The 15,853-nt window shown below is 35.4% G+C and overlaps 2 protein-coding genes across 3 annotated transcripts; both read left to right on the plus strand.

Annotated features, from left to right (window-relative positions):
- The first annotated feature begins 4,669 nt into the window (after positions 1–4,669).
- Positions 4,670–10,687, plus strand: Sec24CD (Secretory 24CD). Of its 2 annotated transcripts, none has more exons than XM_066729458.1 (13): positions 4,670–4,895; positions 5,215–5,413; positions 5,476–5,585; positions 5,655–7,085; positions 7,153–7,275; positions 7,350–7,725; positions 7,804–7,919; positions 8,007–8,705; positions 8,776–8,955; positions 9,039–9,240; positions 9,312–9,698; positions 9,807–10,000; positions 10,070–10,687. In XM_066729458.1, the coding sequence occupies exons 2-13, from the start codon at positions 5,221–5,223 to the stop codon at positions 10,211–10,213; spliced, it is 4,155 nt and encodes a 1,384-aa protein (XP_066585555.1). In that variant the 5' UTR covers positions 4,670–4,895; positions 5,215–5,220; the 3' UTR covers positions 10,214–10,687. The 2 variants fall into 2 exon arrangements, with proteins under 2 accessions (XP_066585555.1, XP_066585549.1); XM_066729452.1 differs by having other exon boundaries at positions 5,218–5,413.
- A 155-nt stretch (positions 10,688–10,842) lies between these two features.
- On the plus strand, positions 10,843–15,630 carry LOC136774990 (heparan-alpha-glucosaminide N-acetyltransferase-like). The gene is made up of 10 exons (XM_066729469.1): positions 10,843–11,129; positions 11,891–12,018; positions 12,092–12,225; positions 12,298–12,410; positions 12,498–12,660; positions 12,819–13,023; positions 13,103–13,392; positions 13,476–13,645; positions 13,941–14,228; positions 14,542–15,630. The coding sequence occupies exons 2-10, from the start codon at positions 11,899–11,901 to the stop codon at positions 14,721–14,723; spliced, it is 1,665 nt and encodes a 554-aa protein (XP_066585566.1). The 5' UTR covers positions 10,843–11,129; positions 11,891–11,898; the 3' UTR covers positions 14,724–15,630.
- The last annotated feature ends 223 nt before the right edge of the window (positions 15,631–15,853 follow it).

Below are 15,853 nucleotides of genomic sequence, written 5' to 3' on the forward strand. Positions count from 1 at the left end.
CTTTGAGGTTATGCTCAAATTACATGTATGACATTGTATAGTAGATGTAGTATGCTGTTGTCATTCACCCTTCGTTTCATCACTAACAATGTTTTACAAAAATTGATATCATTCAACTTTTAACAATATTGCTCAATTATTCGGGTTATTATTAATTGTTAACGTTACTTCAGTTCACACAAAATAGTAAGCATGAAATTATCGATCGCTATGAGGAAGGTCCATATATTAAACGTTTAGGTAGTGGGCAAAGGTTGAAGTTAAATGCTGTTAAATGCGGGCATGTGATAAATATGCTACGGTTTGCACGAATTAATTTTAATTGTTTTTAATAGAAAATTTTAGAATTTTTAATCAATATAAGTTAATTGTAAAGAAAATATCTATACATACACTGTCATATAAAAAAAGGGTGTCTAAAAGGTCTGGGAAGCGCGCGCGCGGGTTAAACATCGCAAAACTTAAGGTTTTCTCAATAGGCTAAAAGATAGTGCAATCAAAAATATATCAATATATAAGGTCTGTTCTCGTTGCCTACACTTTTTACACTTTGTGCACTTTTTAGGGTGTCAACTTATACAATGGACAAAGAATGAAATACGGAAAGTGTAGAAAGTGTTAAAAGTGTAGGCCAACGAAAACAGACCTATAGCTTTCAATCCAATCAATTGAAAATTAAACTAAATGATCGGAATAGGATCTTAAAAGTTATTACGATAGGCTAAAAATTTATGCGAGAAGAATATAGGTATAAATTGAGAAAATAATTTATCTTCATCAAAACAATCAGAGCTTAAAACATGTATGTAGTAAAAAAGAAATAATGATTCTTTTTTATCTCGAATTAAATAAAAAGAAATTGCTGTTATATCAAAGGAATCATTTTTCACTAGTTCGTCTGCAGTCATCCCAAGGACCTACATAGAACAGAATTTGTTCAGTCACCTAGCTAAATATAAATACATATAATAGAAGTATTATATAAAATGTCAATATAATTTAAATACGTTCATTAAAAGATCAAGGCGATACTATAACATAAAAGTTTTAAAAATTATCACACATCAAATGAGTTCAATATTAAATATCCTAGAACAAATTAATTTCGCACACTTAAAGTTATTTTAAACATTTTTACAAAAAAACTAATTAAATCAAATTTTGCGCCACCAATGTGGCGCTGGAAACAAATAGTCAAAATGGAACAAGGAGTTGATAAACGATTATCGTCATCGAAATTTACCTTTTATCATTTTAATAAGACTTATATAATGCAATTAAAGATTACAAAATTATAACCACTTGCATAAAATAAATTTAGCATATTAACGGGATCCCTCAAGCCCTCTGTAGCCAACATTACGGAACGAAAAACGAGGGAGAATTTTCCAGCGCTATTTTTCAACAAATTTCAATGTTTTTGGGCTTGTTGGAATCGTTAGGACTCGCCTTTTGTTTAAAATAAAGCCGTATTTTCCGAGAAACGTAAAAAAATAAAATTATTTAAAAATTCGCATTAATAATATTTAAACGCAAAACAAATCGAAAAATCGGGCTTCTTTATGACGAGGTGCCAGACCTAACGATTCCAACAAGCCCAAAAACATTGAAATCGGTTGAGAAATAGAGCCGTACCATTGTCCCGCGTTTCTGAGGTGGACGAAAACCAAAAATTTGTAGGAAGGCAGCTAGGCTTCCGCCCCTCTCGTGGCTCACGCTAACGTGTTCCCCCACTCCAGCATCCAAACTTACTGCGAAGCTTTCCTCATATTTACGCTATTCCCCTATCTGTAGCTATACACATATAAATACCGCTAAAATAATGTTGAGAACATTTCGTTTCGCCGATATAATGAAATTGCTAAAAATGCAATTATCATTTTGAAATAAAATTGTAGAAAAGGAGATTTCGTAATGCTTGAAATATAGGGCATACGGCGAAACGCGGGACAATGGTACAGTCGTATTTTTCAAAAGAATTTGATGAGACTAATAATAATTAAAGCCATTCTTCATGTAGATTGTCCTAAAGAGCTCGCATTTTCGATAAAGCTTATAGTTTTTCAGCTATGAACGATTGAAGTTGCACGGCGCACAAATACATATTTCTTCTCTCGCGTAGATCAGCTGTTGTGCACGTCCATCTTCAATCGTTCATAATTAGAAAACTATAAGCTTTATCGAAAATGCGAGCTCTTTAGGACAATCTACATGAAGAATGGTTTTAGTTATGACTAGTCTCATCAAATTCTATTGAGAAATACGCCTGTACCATTGTCCCGCGTTTTAACGTAATTTCTGGTCTTCAAGCGTCCTGACTCGTTCATTCTGCAATTTATTTCGGAACAAATAAAAGTACGATTGCACATTGAAAAATTACATTAAAAGTTCTCGATAATGTACATGCTGCTATGAGTATTTCTTAATCTTATAAAGCTTGTCGTAGAAGGTGCAATGCAATAAATTTAGAAGGGCAATTTCGCGATTGAAAATAAGACGCACATACATACATGGTAAACGCTATGTGTGTTTGTTTACAGTACACTCACGAGTCACTAACACAGTCGCACCCGTATGTAAGTAGGCCTACTATGCTGGTGTACATACGCTGGACGAGGCAACAAGCTGCAGAGGGAAGAGGGGAAGCTAATTTTATTTACTTCGAGTATGCATCTTTTTACAGTTCGCGTTGTAATGACCAAAAGAAGCGTTGCAAAATTATGAAAATATAAAAGCGTCTCCCCTTTTCACGCTCTATTCAATGATGCCACCCAACTTGTTGATGCATTTTTACTTTGCTCGAAATAAATTGCAGCATGAACGAGTCAGGACGCTTGAAGACCAGAAATTACGTTAAAACGCGGGACAATGGTACAGGCGTATTTCTCAATAGAATTTGATGAGACTAGTCATAACTAAAACCATTCTTCATGTAGATTGTCCTAAAGAGCTCGCATTTTCGATAAAGCTTATAGTTTTCTAATTATGAACGATTGAAGATGGACGTGCACAACAGCTGATCTACGCGAGAGAAGAAATATGTATTTGTGCGCCGTGCAACTTCAATCGTTCATAGCTGAAAAACTATAAGCTTTATCGAAAATGCGAGCTCTTTAGGACAATCTACATGAAGAATGGCTTTAATTATTATTAGTCTCATCAAATTCTTTTGAAAAATACGACTGTACCATTGTCCCGCGTTTCGCCGTATGCCCTATATTTCAAGCATTACGAAATCTCCTTTTCTACAATTTTATTTCAAAATGATAATTGCATTTTTAGCAATTTCATTATATCGGCGAAACGAAATGTTCTCAACATTATTTTAGCGGTATTTATATGTGTATAGCTACAGATAGGGGAATAGCGTAAATATGAGGAAAGCTTCGCAGTAAGTTTGGATGCTGGAGTGGGGGAACACGTTAGCGTGAGCCACGAGAGGGGCGGAAGCCTAGCTGCCTTCCTACAAATTTTTGGTTTTCGTCCACCTCAGAAACGCGGGACAATGGTACGGCTCTATTTCTCAACCGATTTCAATGTTTTTGGGCTTGTTGGAATCGTTAGGTCTGGCACCTCGTCATAAAGAAGCCCGATTTTTCGATTTGTTTTGCGTTTAAATATTATTAATGCGAATTTTTAAATAATTTTATTTTTTTACGTTTCTCGGAAAATACGGCTTTATTTTAAACAAAAGGCGAGTCCTAACGATTCCAACAAGCCCAAAAACATTGAAATTTGTTGAAAAATAGCGCTGGAAAATTCTCCCTCGTTTTTCGTTCCGTAATGTTGGCTACAGAGGGCTTGAGGGATCCCGTTAATCGTACACTTCAAAGGACTACAAATTGTATGCAACGACCCAACCATGGAAGCATCATCGGGCATGAAACTATAGAGTTTTGACGTCAAATCCGACCATAGAAAGAAAGTATATAGGCTGTTTTATTGCTTGTAATTCTGTAATTATCTTGAAAAAAAATATGTATACATTACTGTCAATTGTCAACCTGTCAACCTATATTTTGGAGAATCCTTAAATTTTCAAAAAAATTGAAATAAAAATACCTTTTCAATATTATTATAACAATTTAAATTTAATCTATTAAATAATGTTAAATTATTTACGCCTAGGAAATATTATCATTCGCGAATCTTAACCCCTTTGAATTAGATTCTGCATTAGTTGAAAAAATAGCATAATACGAAGCCGTAAGAATATGGTTAAATTAAAAGCTTTTTAAAATACAGTATTAATAATAATATGGATAATTAACGGGATCCCTCACGCCTACTTTATCGACAGTTCAAGTCAATAAACAATTCGTTTAATAAAAGTCAAATGCGAAGCAAATTGAACAATCGGGCGTTTGTTGGACAATGTGCCAGTCCTAACGAGTCAAACGAACTTAAAAACATTCAAATTAGTTGAAATATAACGCTATACCATTGTGCCGCGTTCTTGAAGAGAGGTTACTTTTGGTTATTTCCACTTCAAGAACGCGGGACAGTGGTACAGCGTTATTCTTCATTCGATTTGAGTTTTTTTAAGCTCGATTGACTCGTTAGAATTGGCACATTGTCATAAAGAAGCCCGTTTTTGCAATTTGCTTCGCTTTAGAATTTATTAAACGAATTGTTTATTGACTTGTACTGTCGGCAAAGTACGCGTGAGGGATCCCGTTAAAGGATTATGATTAAATTGTTATTTTTTTATGTCCCAGTTCCAATTTTTATCATGACGTGTCTTGTGTCAGCGTGCGATAAGCGCATGCGCAATGCCACCTTACGTGGCATCGGTAGCAGTCACTGCTTCAACCAGATACATTTTCTTCTTTTTCCTGTAAACATTTGTAGAAATATTAATTTTGTTATGGTTCAAATACGTTTAATAATATAACGTAAGTTGTCAGTGCATATTGTGTAATTCACAGATAAAAATTATATATATATAAATATAAATATATAACAATTATTTTACTTAGTGGCAATATGGCTTATTCTAATTGTCATTGAGTGTCTGTAATTTTAATAATAGTGCAACATATTAAAATATGTGCTTAGTAAGCCTGCAAACCTGTACTATTAGTTTGCTGTATGTTGTATCAATTCTGAATAACTAAGTGTCCATAGTTTATATCTTATTATATTACTGTCCTAGGTGTAAAATATTTAGAAATATTATAGCATACGTTCTAAATTATAATTTTTGGTTTGAAGCAGAATATGAATCCTCAGTACATACACCAACAACAGCAGCCACCTTACAGTGGAACACAAAATATGCCACCATACGGAGAACTAAATTCAAATGTTCCTCCTAACAGTCAAGCATATTCATCACAACCTCTGTTACCTGGGCCGCCGCAAAATAATATGCCACCAATACAATCACAGTATGCTGTAAATCATTCAGAAGGTAAATATTTTAGTTTTTCTGCTAGTTTATAGTTTGAGATAAAAACTTTCATTATTTATTAGGAAATATTTCACATACAACCCCACCTACCGGTATACCTCCAACGAATCAAAACACAATCTTAAATAAGATGGCCAATATGTCATTAGGAAATCAACAAAGACCATTGATGGTAAAAAAATTAAAATTGTAAAATTAATAAATTTTACATTAATACATATGATTTTATATTTTATACTAGCAACCTTTTGGAGCACCACCTTTAGGAAAAAACTACCCAGCTGTATCTACACCATCAAATGTTAATGGATTTAATAGTCCGACAGATAATTTACCTCAAGAAGGAAATTTAGGACACCCTTCATCAGGTCTTTCAACTGTAGGGCCTTTACAATCTGGTCTACACAGTTCAAGGCCTCCATTGTCTGGTTCACCACTTTCCAGTCCTCCAACTTCTGGGCCTTCAACATCTGAATCTTTACTTTCTGGACCGTCACTCTCTGGCCTACCAACTTTGGGACCTCCACTTCCTGGGCCTCCATCTTTTGTACCTCAGCAATCAAGATCAACTTTGTCAGGAGCCCCACCTTCAGGACCACCTACCACAGGACACGATACTCAGCATATTACAACCCCTTCAACAATAAATCAACAAAATTTCTCTACAACCCAGTCTAGCAGTCTTCCATATCCAGGACAGCCCACTGGAGCTGTGACACAGACAAAATTACCACAGCACTATCCTGGTTATATTTCTGCACATAAGTCTAATGAATTTCCTCAGTCAAATCAACAGCATTCAAACCAAGCATTTGGTTTATATGATGCTTCTCCAAAACCACCGCTTATGTCCCAGCCATCACATTTAGGACAAAGAACAACTAATTTTACTCCTGCTCATACACAACCAAATAGTTTATCTGGCCCACCATTATCAAGTCAACAAAACTTATCTGGCCCACCATTACCAAGCCAACAAAACTTATCTGGCCCATCATTACCAAGCCAACAAAATTTATCTGGTCCACCATTACCAGGTCAGCAAAATTTATCTGGTCCACCATTACCAGGTCAACAAAATTTATCTGGACCACCATTACCAGGTCAACAAAATTTATCTGGACCACCATTACCAGGTCAACAAAATTTATCTGGACCATTATTATCCAGCCAACAAAGCTTGTCTGGTCCATTAAGTAGTCAAGCAAATTTATCAGCTCAAACATCACAGGCGCAACAAAATTTCAATAATACTTTGCTACAGCAGCAAACTTTTAAAGGTCCTCCTTCGACTGGACAATCAAATTTTTCTGGACCGCAAACTTTAAATCAGCCTAATCTTAGTGGTCCACCATTACAAGGGCAACAATATCCTCCCACCTCAAGTCAACAGAAACTTCCTGGTCATCATTATTCTGTATCAGCAGGAGCTACTTCACCAGGGCAACAAAATTTCCCTGGCCCTCCTTTGCCTAGAGAACAAAACTTTTCTGCTCCTCCATTACCAGGTCAAGCTTTACCTGGACAAAAGCAATACATGCCTAGTGCTTCCATGCCAGGTCCAGGCCAAACTGCGAGCCCTTTAGGATACAATCATCAAGCACCTCCTGGTATTTCAAGCTACCCACCACAACCATCAGCATATCAACAGCAAGGTTATCAAAATCAGGGCGTAAGTAAATTAAACATATAACAAAAATATCAATAACACACAAGAAACATAAAACTTTATTCCTCAGGATATGTATGGAGGTCAACGTCCATATCAAAGTGGTATGCCTGCTTCATCCGGTGGATACCAACAACCTGGACTCCAGCCTCAACAGGCTAGACGTCTAGATCCAGACCAGATGCCTAGTCCGGTAAGAAATAGAATAGACGAAGTTGATAATTGTGGTCTTAAAATAAAAACACCCTATATAATATAAATTTATAGATCCAGGTAATGGAAGATGATCAGCGCAACAGGGGTGGTGTATTTATAACAAATCAAAAGGGTCTACTTCCTCCTTTGGTGACAACAAAAATAGTGGTCCAGGATCAAGGGAATGCGTCACCTAGATACATTAGAGCTACCTTCTACACAGTTCCAACAACAGCTGATATTATTAAACAAACAAGTGTGCCATTCGGCCTTATTATAAGTCCCATGGCCAGAACTGTCGAGGGAGAATTCGAGCCGCCAATTGTAGATATGGGAGAAATCGGACCCGTTCGTTGTGTACGTTGTAAAGCATATATGAGTCCATTTATGCAATTTATTGATGCAGGTCGAAGATTCCAATGTATGTTTTGTAAAGCGACAACCGAAGGTATGTACAATTTATTTTATTGCTGATATTTTTTTCAAAGTTACATCCTTTCTTTATTTCAATTTTTATCTCCTTTAGTTCCTGCTGAATATTTTCAGCATTTGGATCATACAGGACAGCGTATGGATAGATACGAAAGACCAGAGCTCATGCTGGGAACGTACGAATTCATTGCGACAACCGATTATTGCAGGGTATTATTATCTATCTAAAATTTTTAATTTGTGCGCTCCTACTATAATGACAGCGTGACAGCATTTTATTTCCTCTTTTGTTTTCAGAATAACACGTTACCGAACCCACCAGCTATTGTGTTCGTAATCGATGTGTCATATAACAACGTGAAATCCGGTTTGGTGAACTTGATATGCATGAGAATGAAGTCGATTATTCGCAATTTACCGATAGACGCCGGCCAAACGAAAACTAAAATGAGAGTCGGATTCATTACGTATAATAATACGGTACATTTTTACAATATCAATCCTTTATTGGCCCAGCCACAAATGATGGTCGTAGGTGATGTACAGGAGGTATTTATGCCTCTACTTGATGGCTTCTTATGCGACGCCGAAGAAAGCGAAACTGTCATCGATAGCCTCATGAGTCAAATTCCAACAATGTTCGCGGATACTCGTGAAACTGAAGTCATTCTTGCCCCAGCTATACAGGCTGGACTAGAAGCTCTGAAAGCTTCTGGATGTCCGGGAAAATTACTTGTATTTCATTCCTCATTGCCAATAGCCGAGGCCCCTGGAAAATTAAAAAATCGAGACGATCGCAAAGTTCTTGGAACGGAAAAAGAGAAGGCAGTCTTAGCGCCACAAAATAATATATATAATACTTTAGCTCAAGAATGCGTGGGTGCTGGATGCAGTGTAGATTTATTTGTATTTAATAACTCTTACGTGGATCTTGCAACGATTGGTCAAGTTTCACGGCTTACAGGGGGAGAAGTATACAAATACACGTATTTCCAGGTAATTTTTATCTTATTAATAAGAGCATTATTGATGATGCTAATGATTCAAATAATCATATTGTTTTTAGGCTGATATCGACGGTGAAAGATTAATTACGGACGTTATTAATAATATCAGCAGACCTATCGGTTTTGACGCGGTCATGCGAGTACGTACGTCTACTGGTGTTAGAGCTACGGACTTTTTCGGACATTTCTTCATGTCGAATACTACAGACATGGAAATAGCTGGTATAGATTGCAATAAGGTAATATATACGATGATTATTCAAATATAACCAGCAACTAGGAAGATTTTAAAGCTTATTTTGCCTTGTTTAATTTTTTACAGGCAGTAGCCATTGAAATTAAACACGACGATAAATTAACCGAGGATGAGGGTGTATATATACAAGCTGCATTACTTTATACCTCATGTGGTGGAATTAGAAGATTGCGTATAATAAATCTTAGTTTAAAGACGTCATCCCAAATGGCTGAACTGTACCGCGCATGTGATCTCGATGCCATTATTAATTTCTTCGCCAAGCAAAGTAATCTATTGTACTACGAAAAAATTAATCATTTTATAATTTGTTTATTAATTCATTTATCTATTTTTTAGGTGTATTTAAATTAATCGAATCCACGCCAAAGGCTATAAAAGATAGTTTAATTGCAAGATGTGCAAATATCTTGGCTGCATACAGGAAACACTGTGCTTCAGCTTCGAGTGTTAGTCAGTTGATATTGCCAGAGTGCATGAAACTAATGCCACTTTATATTAATTGTTTATTGAAAAGCGACGCTATTTCTGGTGGTGCCGATATGACCATAGATGACAGAACTTATGCCATGATGGCAGTAGCTACAATGCCACTTTCAATATCCGTTGTATATATTTATCCCAGGCTACTTCCATTGCATTACGTTGAATCGAAAGACACAGAATTACCACAAATGTTACGTTGTTCCATGGATAAACTGTCGGATGATGGTGCATATTTACTGGGTAAATATTTGAATTTCGCTTTACTTATAATTTTTGCAAATTTTATCAATATATGATAATGCTTTAACATATAGATTATCATCATTCTCACTAAAACTTTATCCACAGAAAATAGTATCCATATGTTCTTATGGCTTGGCTTATCGCTTTCTCCTCAATGGGTACAAGAAGTTTTTGGTGTTCCATCGGTGCACCAGATTAATACGGACCAACCTTCGTTACCTGTGTTAGATACTCCATTGAATAAGAAAATGCATGAAATAATTAATCGCGTGCGTTCCGAGAGGCATCGATGCATGAGGGTAAGTATCGATCTCTTCTTAATAATTTATGGGTCTTATTGTTTAAATTCAATATACTTTTCATTACAGTTAACACTAGTTCGACAAAAGGACAAGATAGAAATGGTTTTGAGACACTTCTTAATCGAAGACAGAGGAAATGATAATAACCTGAGTTACGTTGATTTCCTTTGCCACATGCACAAAGAAATTAGAATAATTCTTAGTCCTTGAACGACTATTAAGCTTCCTTCAAGTTTCAATTATTTTATTTTAACCCGCATCCAGGATTCTAAGCGCTTTCTCGAAAAATGATAATCTTCGAGGATACGTCAAAAGATTTCAGATGGAAAACGAAAAATAAACAAAAAATGGAACTCGTTTGGCGAGCAACGATGCTCTTTCGACAAAACCGGATTGTGCTACGCGACCGAATACATACGTATATAAATATAGTCCTTAAAAAACTGGGAACGGACTCAACGAAAAAATAACAAATAGTTCCGCGAGTAATGCATACACAGATTAGAAAACACGACTTACTCACGCAGTGACTTATACACAGATAAATGTAAGCAGGAAATGTATTATTATTATTATTGTCTATTATTTGATCTAGGTAATGATTAATGTTATATTATACCAAATTAAACGATACGATGTAATAAATCATAAATTTATACATAAAAAGCAAGCTATTAAAGAGTTCATTCTGCGATTGGGTCTACCTCAAATGTCAATTTAAATGCCAATAGCTATTCGGTCTCAGCGAAGCATCACGTGACTGCCGTGGCTTCTCCCGCACGATGAGAGAGTTTAATTCAAAGTAATGCCGAAGAGATACAGTCCAGTCTGTTTGAAACAATCGCCGTGATTGAACCTGTACGCTCGTTCTTTAGCTACGATTTTAACAATGGTGAATGCTGATAATACGGTTAATAATATCGGCTGAAATAAACACATATACATATATAGTATATATATATATATATATATATATATAAATAAATATAAATATATACATAACACTATTCTTAAAACTAACTTTTACTCGATAACGTTGGTAAATGTGTGCCAACCGGTTTCTGATTAAAAGTGACCCATAAAACGAGAGAAGCATCTTGCAGCAAAAGATACACACCGCAACCGAGTAAGTTGCAGCTATAATATAAAATAGCTATAATTATACATTTTGTTATTAATTATAAAAGGATATAATAAATTTGTTTAATTATTTTGACATCCGTAGTTTCATTGTCTTGTTATTTTCTTCATATTCTCTCTATTATTGATAACGATAAAGTGATAGTCGCTTTTGAAATTTCACTTTAGGCATGAAAATTTTTAAGTAGATGTAAGTGGATTAGATTCGTGAAATCTCTCATTTAAAATCACGCAAGTATGACCATGACTTTCACGATCTTTGCAAACGGCATTTCTGCATCGGTTAAACTTTCTATTTGTATTGTGTGATACAAGTCTATATAAAAAATCAAAGATATTTATTTTGACTTTCTGCCATATTCTGCTCTTAACGAATTTTATTATTTGTTTGCATCGATAAAATGCGAAGCATTCTTTAATTGTTATCGCATCCATTGAATTCAATTGTGATAAAATATAATACGCGATTTTTACATTTGAATCTGATAAAAAGGATTGATCTATTTTCTTCTTTCCTGAGATATAATTTATGATTAAAGATATTCTAACTTTTGCATTGTTAACTAAAAATAAACCACTGCAAACATTTCTCTGTCGAAACATTTATTAATTTACAATTAATATCAATGCTTGTGAAATGAATATATATATATATATATAGATCCTTCTCTTTACAACTTATATTAAACTATCATTAACCTTCGTCATCATCATAATTCTGAAACTGTTTTGTTTGTAAACGAAAAGTAGGAACAATGTCAGGAACAGCTTACGATTGCGGTCAACTCACGTACGACGAGGCCTGTATACTATTAAGAAACGATGTCAACAAAGCAGATACATGGCTTTATTCTCTTTCAGTTGATTGTCTATCGGTAAAAATCTCCATAAATTTCCAACCCGCTGAAATAAATATCATTATGACATTTTTAATATTAAATATTTCAGTGTCCATACACCAGAATCGCAGAAATATCTCCCAAAATAAATTCCAGCCTTATATTCAACGCAGCCAGATCTTCAAAGTGGAGGGTAATCGAGACTGATGGTCGAGATGAATTTATATCTGCTCAAAACACAAGGTGCAATTTGCAATGAAAACATCATTCGATATCTATAGTTTAGTTTATCTTTCATTTCCCTTTAAATTGCAGCAATATAATCTGCGAGCTGCTCCCAAAAGTAGGTCCATTTGGCGTGTACCAGTTACTCGTGAATGACAGCTGTCATTTATCAATGTTAAAAAATCCAATTAATACTTACATACGTAAGTAGTAATTTACGAATCATTCTTGTACCAAAAGAACGATGTTATTCAAAAACTGATAAAACTCGATGATCGAAAACTTTACAGCACTGTTAATTATAATGGGAATTGTAATCACTTTTCTAATTACACTATCCTTGCTAAGATCAGCACGAAATTTTGTTCGTGCAAAATGTATGAAACAAACCCAAGAAGTTGCTGGGCTAAATTCAACGAAAAAGAGAATAAAATCGATCGACACTTTCAGAGGGTAAATTCACATTTCTATATAATATATTAATTATCATGCAATTATGTTTCGATTATTCATGCACGTCCAATTAAAAATGTAACATTTTTGTATGAATAATACATGAGAGACGATTATTAATTTTACCAGCGATTAATTAATCATAATTATTCTCACAGGATAAGCATATTGTTGATGATTTTTGTTAACGATGGTGCTGGAGGATATTATGCTCTGGGACACGCAACGTGGAACGGATTGCTGCTTGGAGATTTGGTATTTCCATGTTTTATATGGATTATGGGAGTTTGCATTCCCATAGCACTCTCTTCGCAACTCAACCGTGGCATACCCAAACGTAAAATAGCACTGGCTGTCGTGAAGGTACACGAGATATAAGTATAATCATACTATAATAATAATCTATAAGCAAAAGCTCCAAATCTAATATTTTTGCTTTCAGAGGAGCATCCTTCTATTCCTCATAGGCGTTTCGTTAAACACGGTCGTTAACGGACCTCAGTTGGAAAACGTACGAGTTTTTGGAGTGCTGCAAAGATTCGGAGTCACCTACTTGTTCGTCTCTATGGTATATTTGCTTATGACGAGAAGGAAACATCAAGATGTATCGACAATAAAAATTGGAAAATTGGAGGATGTGGTTTCTTTGGCACCACAATGGATAATCGTCTTGATCATTGTCGCTGTGCACTCTGCCTTAACTTTTAAGCTTTCCGTCCCTGGTTGTCCCGAGTATGTATACGAAAGTATATTCTGTGATTATCAACTGGAGGAAGAAAATGGAGAATTTATTACGTTTTTAATTCATCTCACAGAGGATATCTGGGACCAGGTGGAAGACACGAAAATGGACTGTATTATAATTGTACCGGAGGGGTGACTGGATATATCGATAGATTGGCACTGGGTATCGATCATTTGTACAAATACCCAACCATCAAATTTGTTTATGGATCTGGAACTTTTGATCCTGAAGGAATGTTTGGTACGTTCTAAGCTGGATTCACATGAACGTATCGAATGTCGTTGTTTTATTCTTATACATCGGTGTGATATACATACGAATGTGTGTATTGCACCGATTATAATAATAAAACAACGATTTTTGATGCGACGTACGAAACGTGTTCTTTTATTAGAGATATACGTGAAATACAGTACTGTATGAATATATATAGCAATATTAGAATAAATGGACAGAGACTCTTGAAGCGTTGCATCGTTATATGCGAATCCACCCTGTCGAATAATACCATAAATAATTGCTTCTTTTTCTTCAGGATGCCTTACTTCGATCTTCCAAGTTTTCTTGGGACTGCAAACCGGTCAGATTCTCAAGTTTTACAAAGACTGGCGGGAACGGGTGACCAGATGGCTATTCTGGGCAGTAGCACTGGGTTGTTTAGGCTGTGCTCTACACTTTACGAACGTCATACCTGTTAATAAAAATTTATGGTCCCTCTCGTTCGTGCTCGTAACGACTTCATTCGCCATGGCCCTTTTCTCCGGCTGCTATTTGCTGGTGGACGTGGCTGGTGTGTGGCGCGGTGGTCCATTTCGAATTCCAGGTTCTTCCTTCATTACAATTCCTTTATTCTTAACAAATTGTCCAGTAACATACATTTATTGCAAAATTAATCATTTTTAAATCAAGCATAAACGATTTCAATTAATAACAATTTATTTGGCTCTCGATTAGTCCTTGAAACAATATACGAATCGATTGATTCTTCGTTCGCAATATAAATTAAGTTGATTTTTAACATTAACATACAATATATATATTAAGCCATTTGACGTATAGCTTTCTCGTAATAATAAATTAATACGACTTAGAGATATGTAATAACGTATATGAATTATTATTATTATTATTATTAGGTATGAACTCGTTGGTGATGTACGTCGGCCATATTCTCTGTTACAAACTGTTCCCCTTCCACTGGAGATATGGCAAAATGAACACGCATACATGGGCACTGGTCGAGAGTCTGTGGGGAGTCGCCCTGTGGATCATCATCGCCTACATTCTTCATCGTAAGCGAATGTATATCGCGCTTTGAGAATCAGCAAATCTTTTGAAATCCAAGCACTTGCAGAAAGCTGGCGTTTTTCTGGTATTTTATAAATAATTTATTTTACACGACTTATATAAATAAAACAGTGACTGTTCGAGGTAACAAGGATACCTATAAATATAAATATATTATGCTTAGGTATGTGTGTATACTTATATATAGTATATAAACGTACTCGAAATCGCTTCTTTTTAAAGAGGATGGCACACAGTGTTGAAAGCGAGGCATCTATTTTGTACCATCACACCATTTTTTCTTTTTTGTTTTTTATTTTTTTTCATACGAAATTAATGAAATTAATGCAAATTTAATGGCTAGCGCTGTTTCAAGCGAGCGCTAATAGCATTCGATCCCATCATCCGTTATTCTTTCCTTGAAATTATCCGTGTGCGGGGGAATAACGGCTGATGGGATTCCAGTAACTCCTTGCGGAAAAGCCACGAAATCGGTAGCCACGTTTGCAGACAATTATCGCGTGCAATTTGTCGTAAAGAAAATAAAAAAGAAAATAAAGCACACTAGCAACTTCGCGTTTCCTAAGGGTACATCCGTCCTTGCTCAGTAGTCAGTTGCATCGGGACCTGAAAAATGAGAATTGCATAATTAAAATTCGTTAATCGTATCGAAGCTATCGCCGGCTGATGCGCGAGAACGTATAACAAAGGAAATTGTACACTGTTGGTCAAAAGTGTATATGGTTTGCTCTGCTTTAGACTTAAGATTTCACAATAGCCTCGCTACATATTATACTTTATTCTTGCAAATATAATGTCTCTTGTTTATTATTGAATATTTGTATATTATATAATATTTTGTGGCGTAAGATTGGCACACTTTGCGTAAGAGGATCAATAAAGCATTCGTTTTTTGTTTCACCAACGTGAAATATTTACGTATTATCATTGTCCTTTCCTTGCAATTGATGCTCTTTATTACAGAAATTTTCTAAGAAGCCAGTCTCGCGAAATGAATGTTAAGGCACTCCCATGCAGTGTTTATATTCAAGCACACAATCGCTGCTCCTTAAAATTATAAAGAACGTTAAAAGGATAGAGCCAAAAAAAGTAGCATGCAGCAAAAATACTGGAAGACTACGAACAAAGTCTTATACGTCA

The sequence above is a fragment of the Prorops nasuta genome, unplaced genomic scaffold (assembly GCF_024137725.1).
Source record: "Prorops nasuta isolate Cenicafe-Biocafe unplaced genomic scaffold, Cenicafe_Pnas_1.2 PNAS00002, whole genome shotgun sequence".
NCBI lineage: Eukaryota > Metazoa > Arthropoda > Insecta > Hymenoptera > Bethylidae > Prorops > Prorops nasuta.

Coding starts and splice junctions, on each gene's coding strand:
- Sec24CD (XM_066729458.1), top strand. CDS start 5,221: ATGAATCCTCAGTACATACACCAACAACAGCAGCCACCTTACAGTGGA. Junction 7,920..8,006: donor CGACAACCGATTATTGCAGG/GTATTATTATCT, acceptor TTTTGTTTTCAG/AATAACACGTTACCGAACCC. Junction 10,001..10,069: donor AGAGGCATCGATGCATGAGG/GTAAGTATCGAT, acceptor TTTTCATTACAG/TTAACACTAGTTCGACAAAA.
- LOC136774990 (XM_066729469.1), top strand. CDS start 11,899: ATGTCAGGAACAGCTTACGATTGCGGTCAACTCACGTACGACGAGGCC. Junction 12,226..12,297: donor ATATCTGCTCAAAACACAAG/GTGCAATTTGCA, acceptor TTTAAATTGCAG/CAATATAATCTGCGAGCTGC. Junction 12,411..12,497: donor TCCAATTAATACTTACATAC/GTAAGTAGTAAT, acceptor AAAACTTTACAG/CACTGTTAATTATAATGGGA.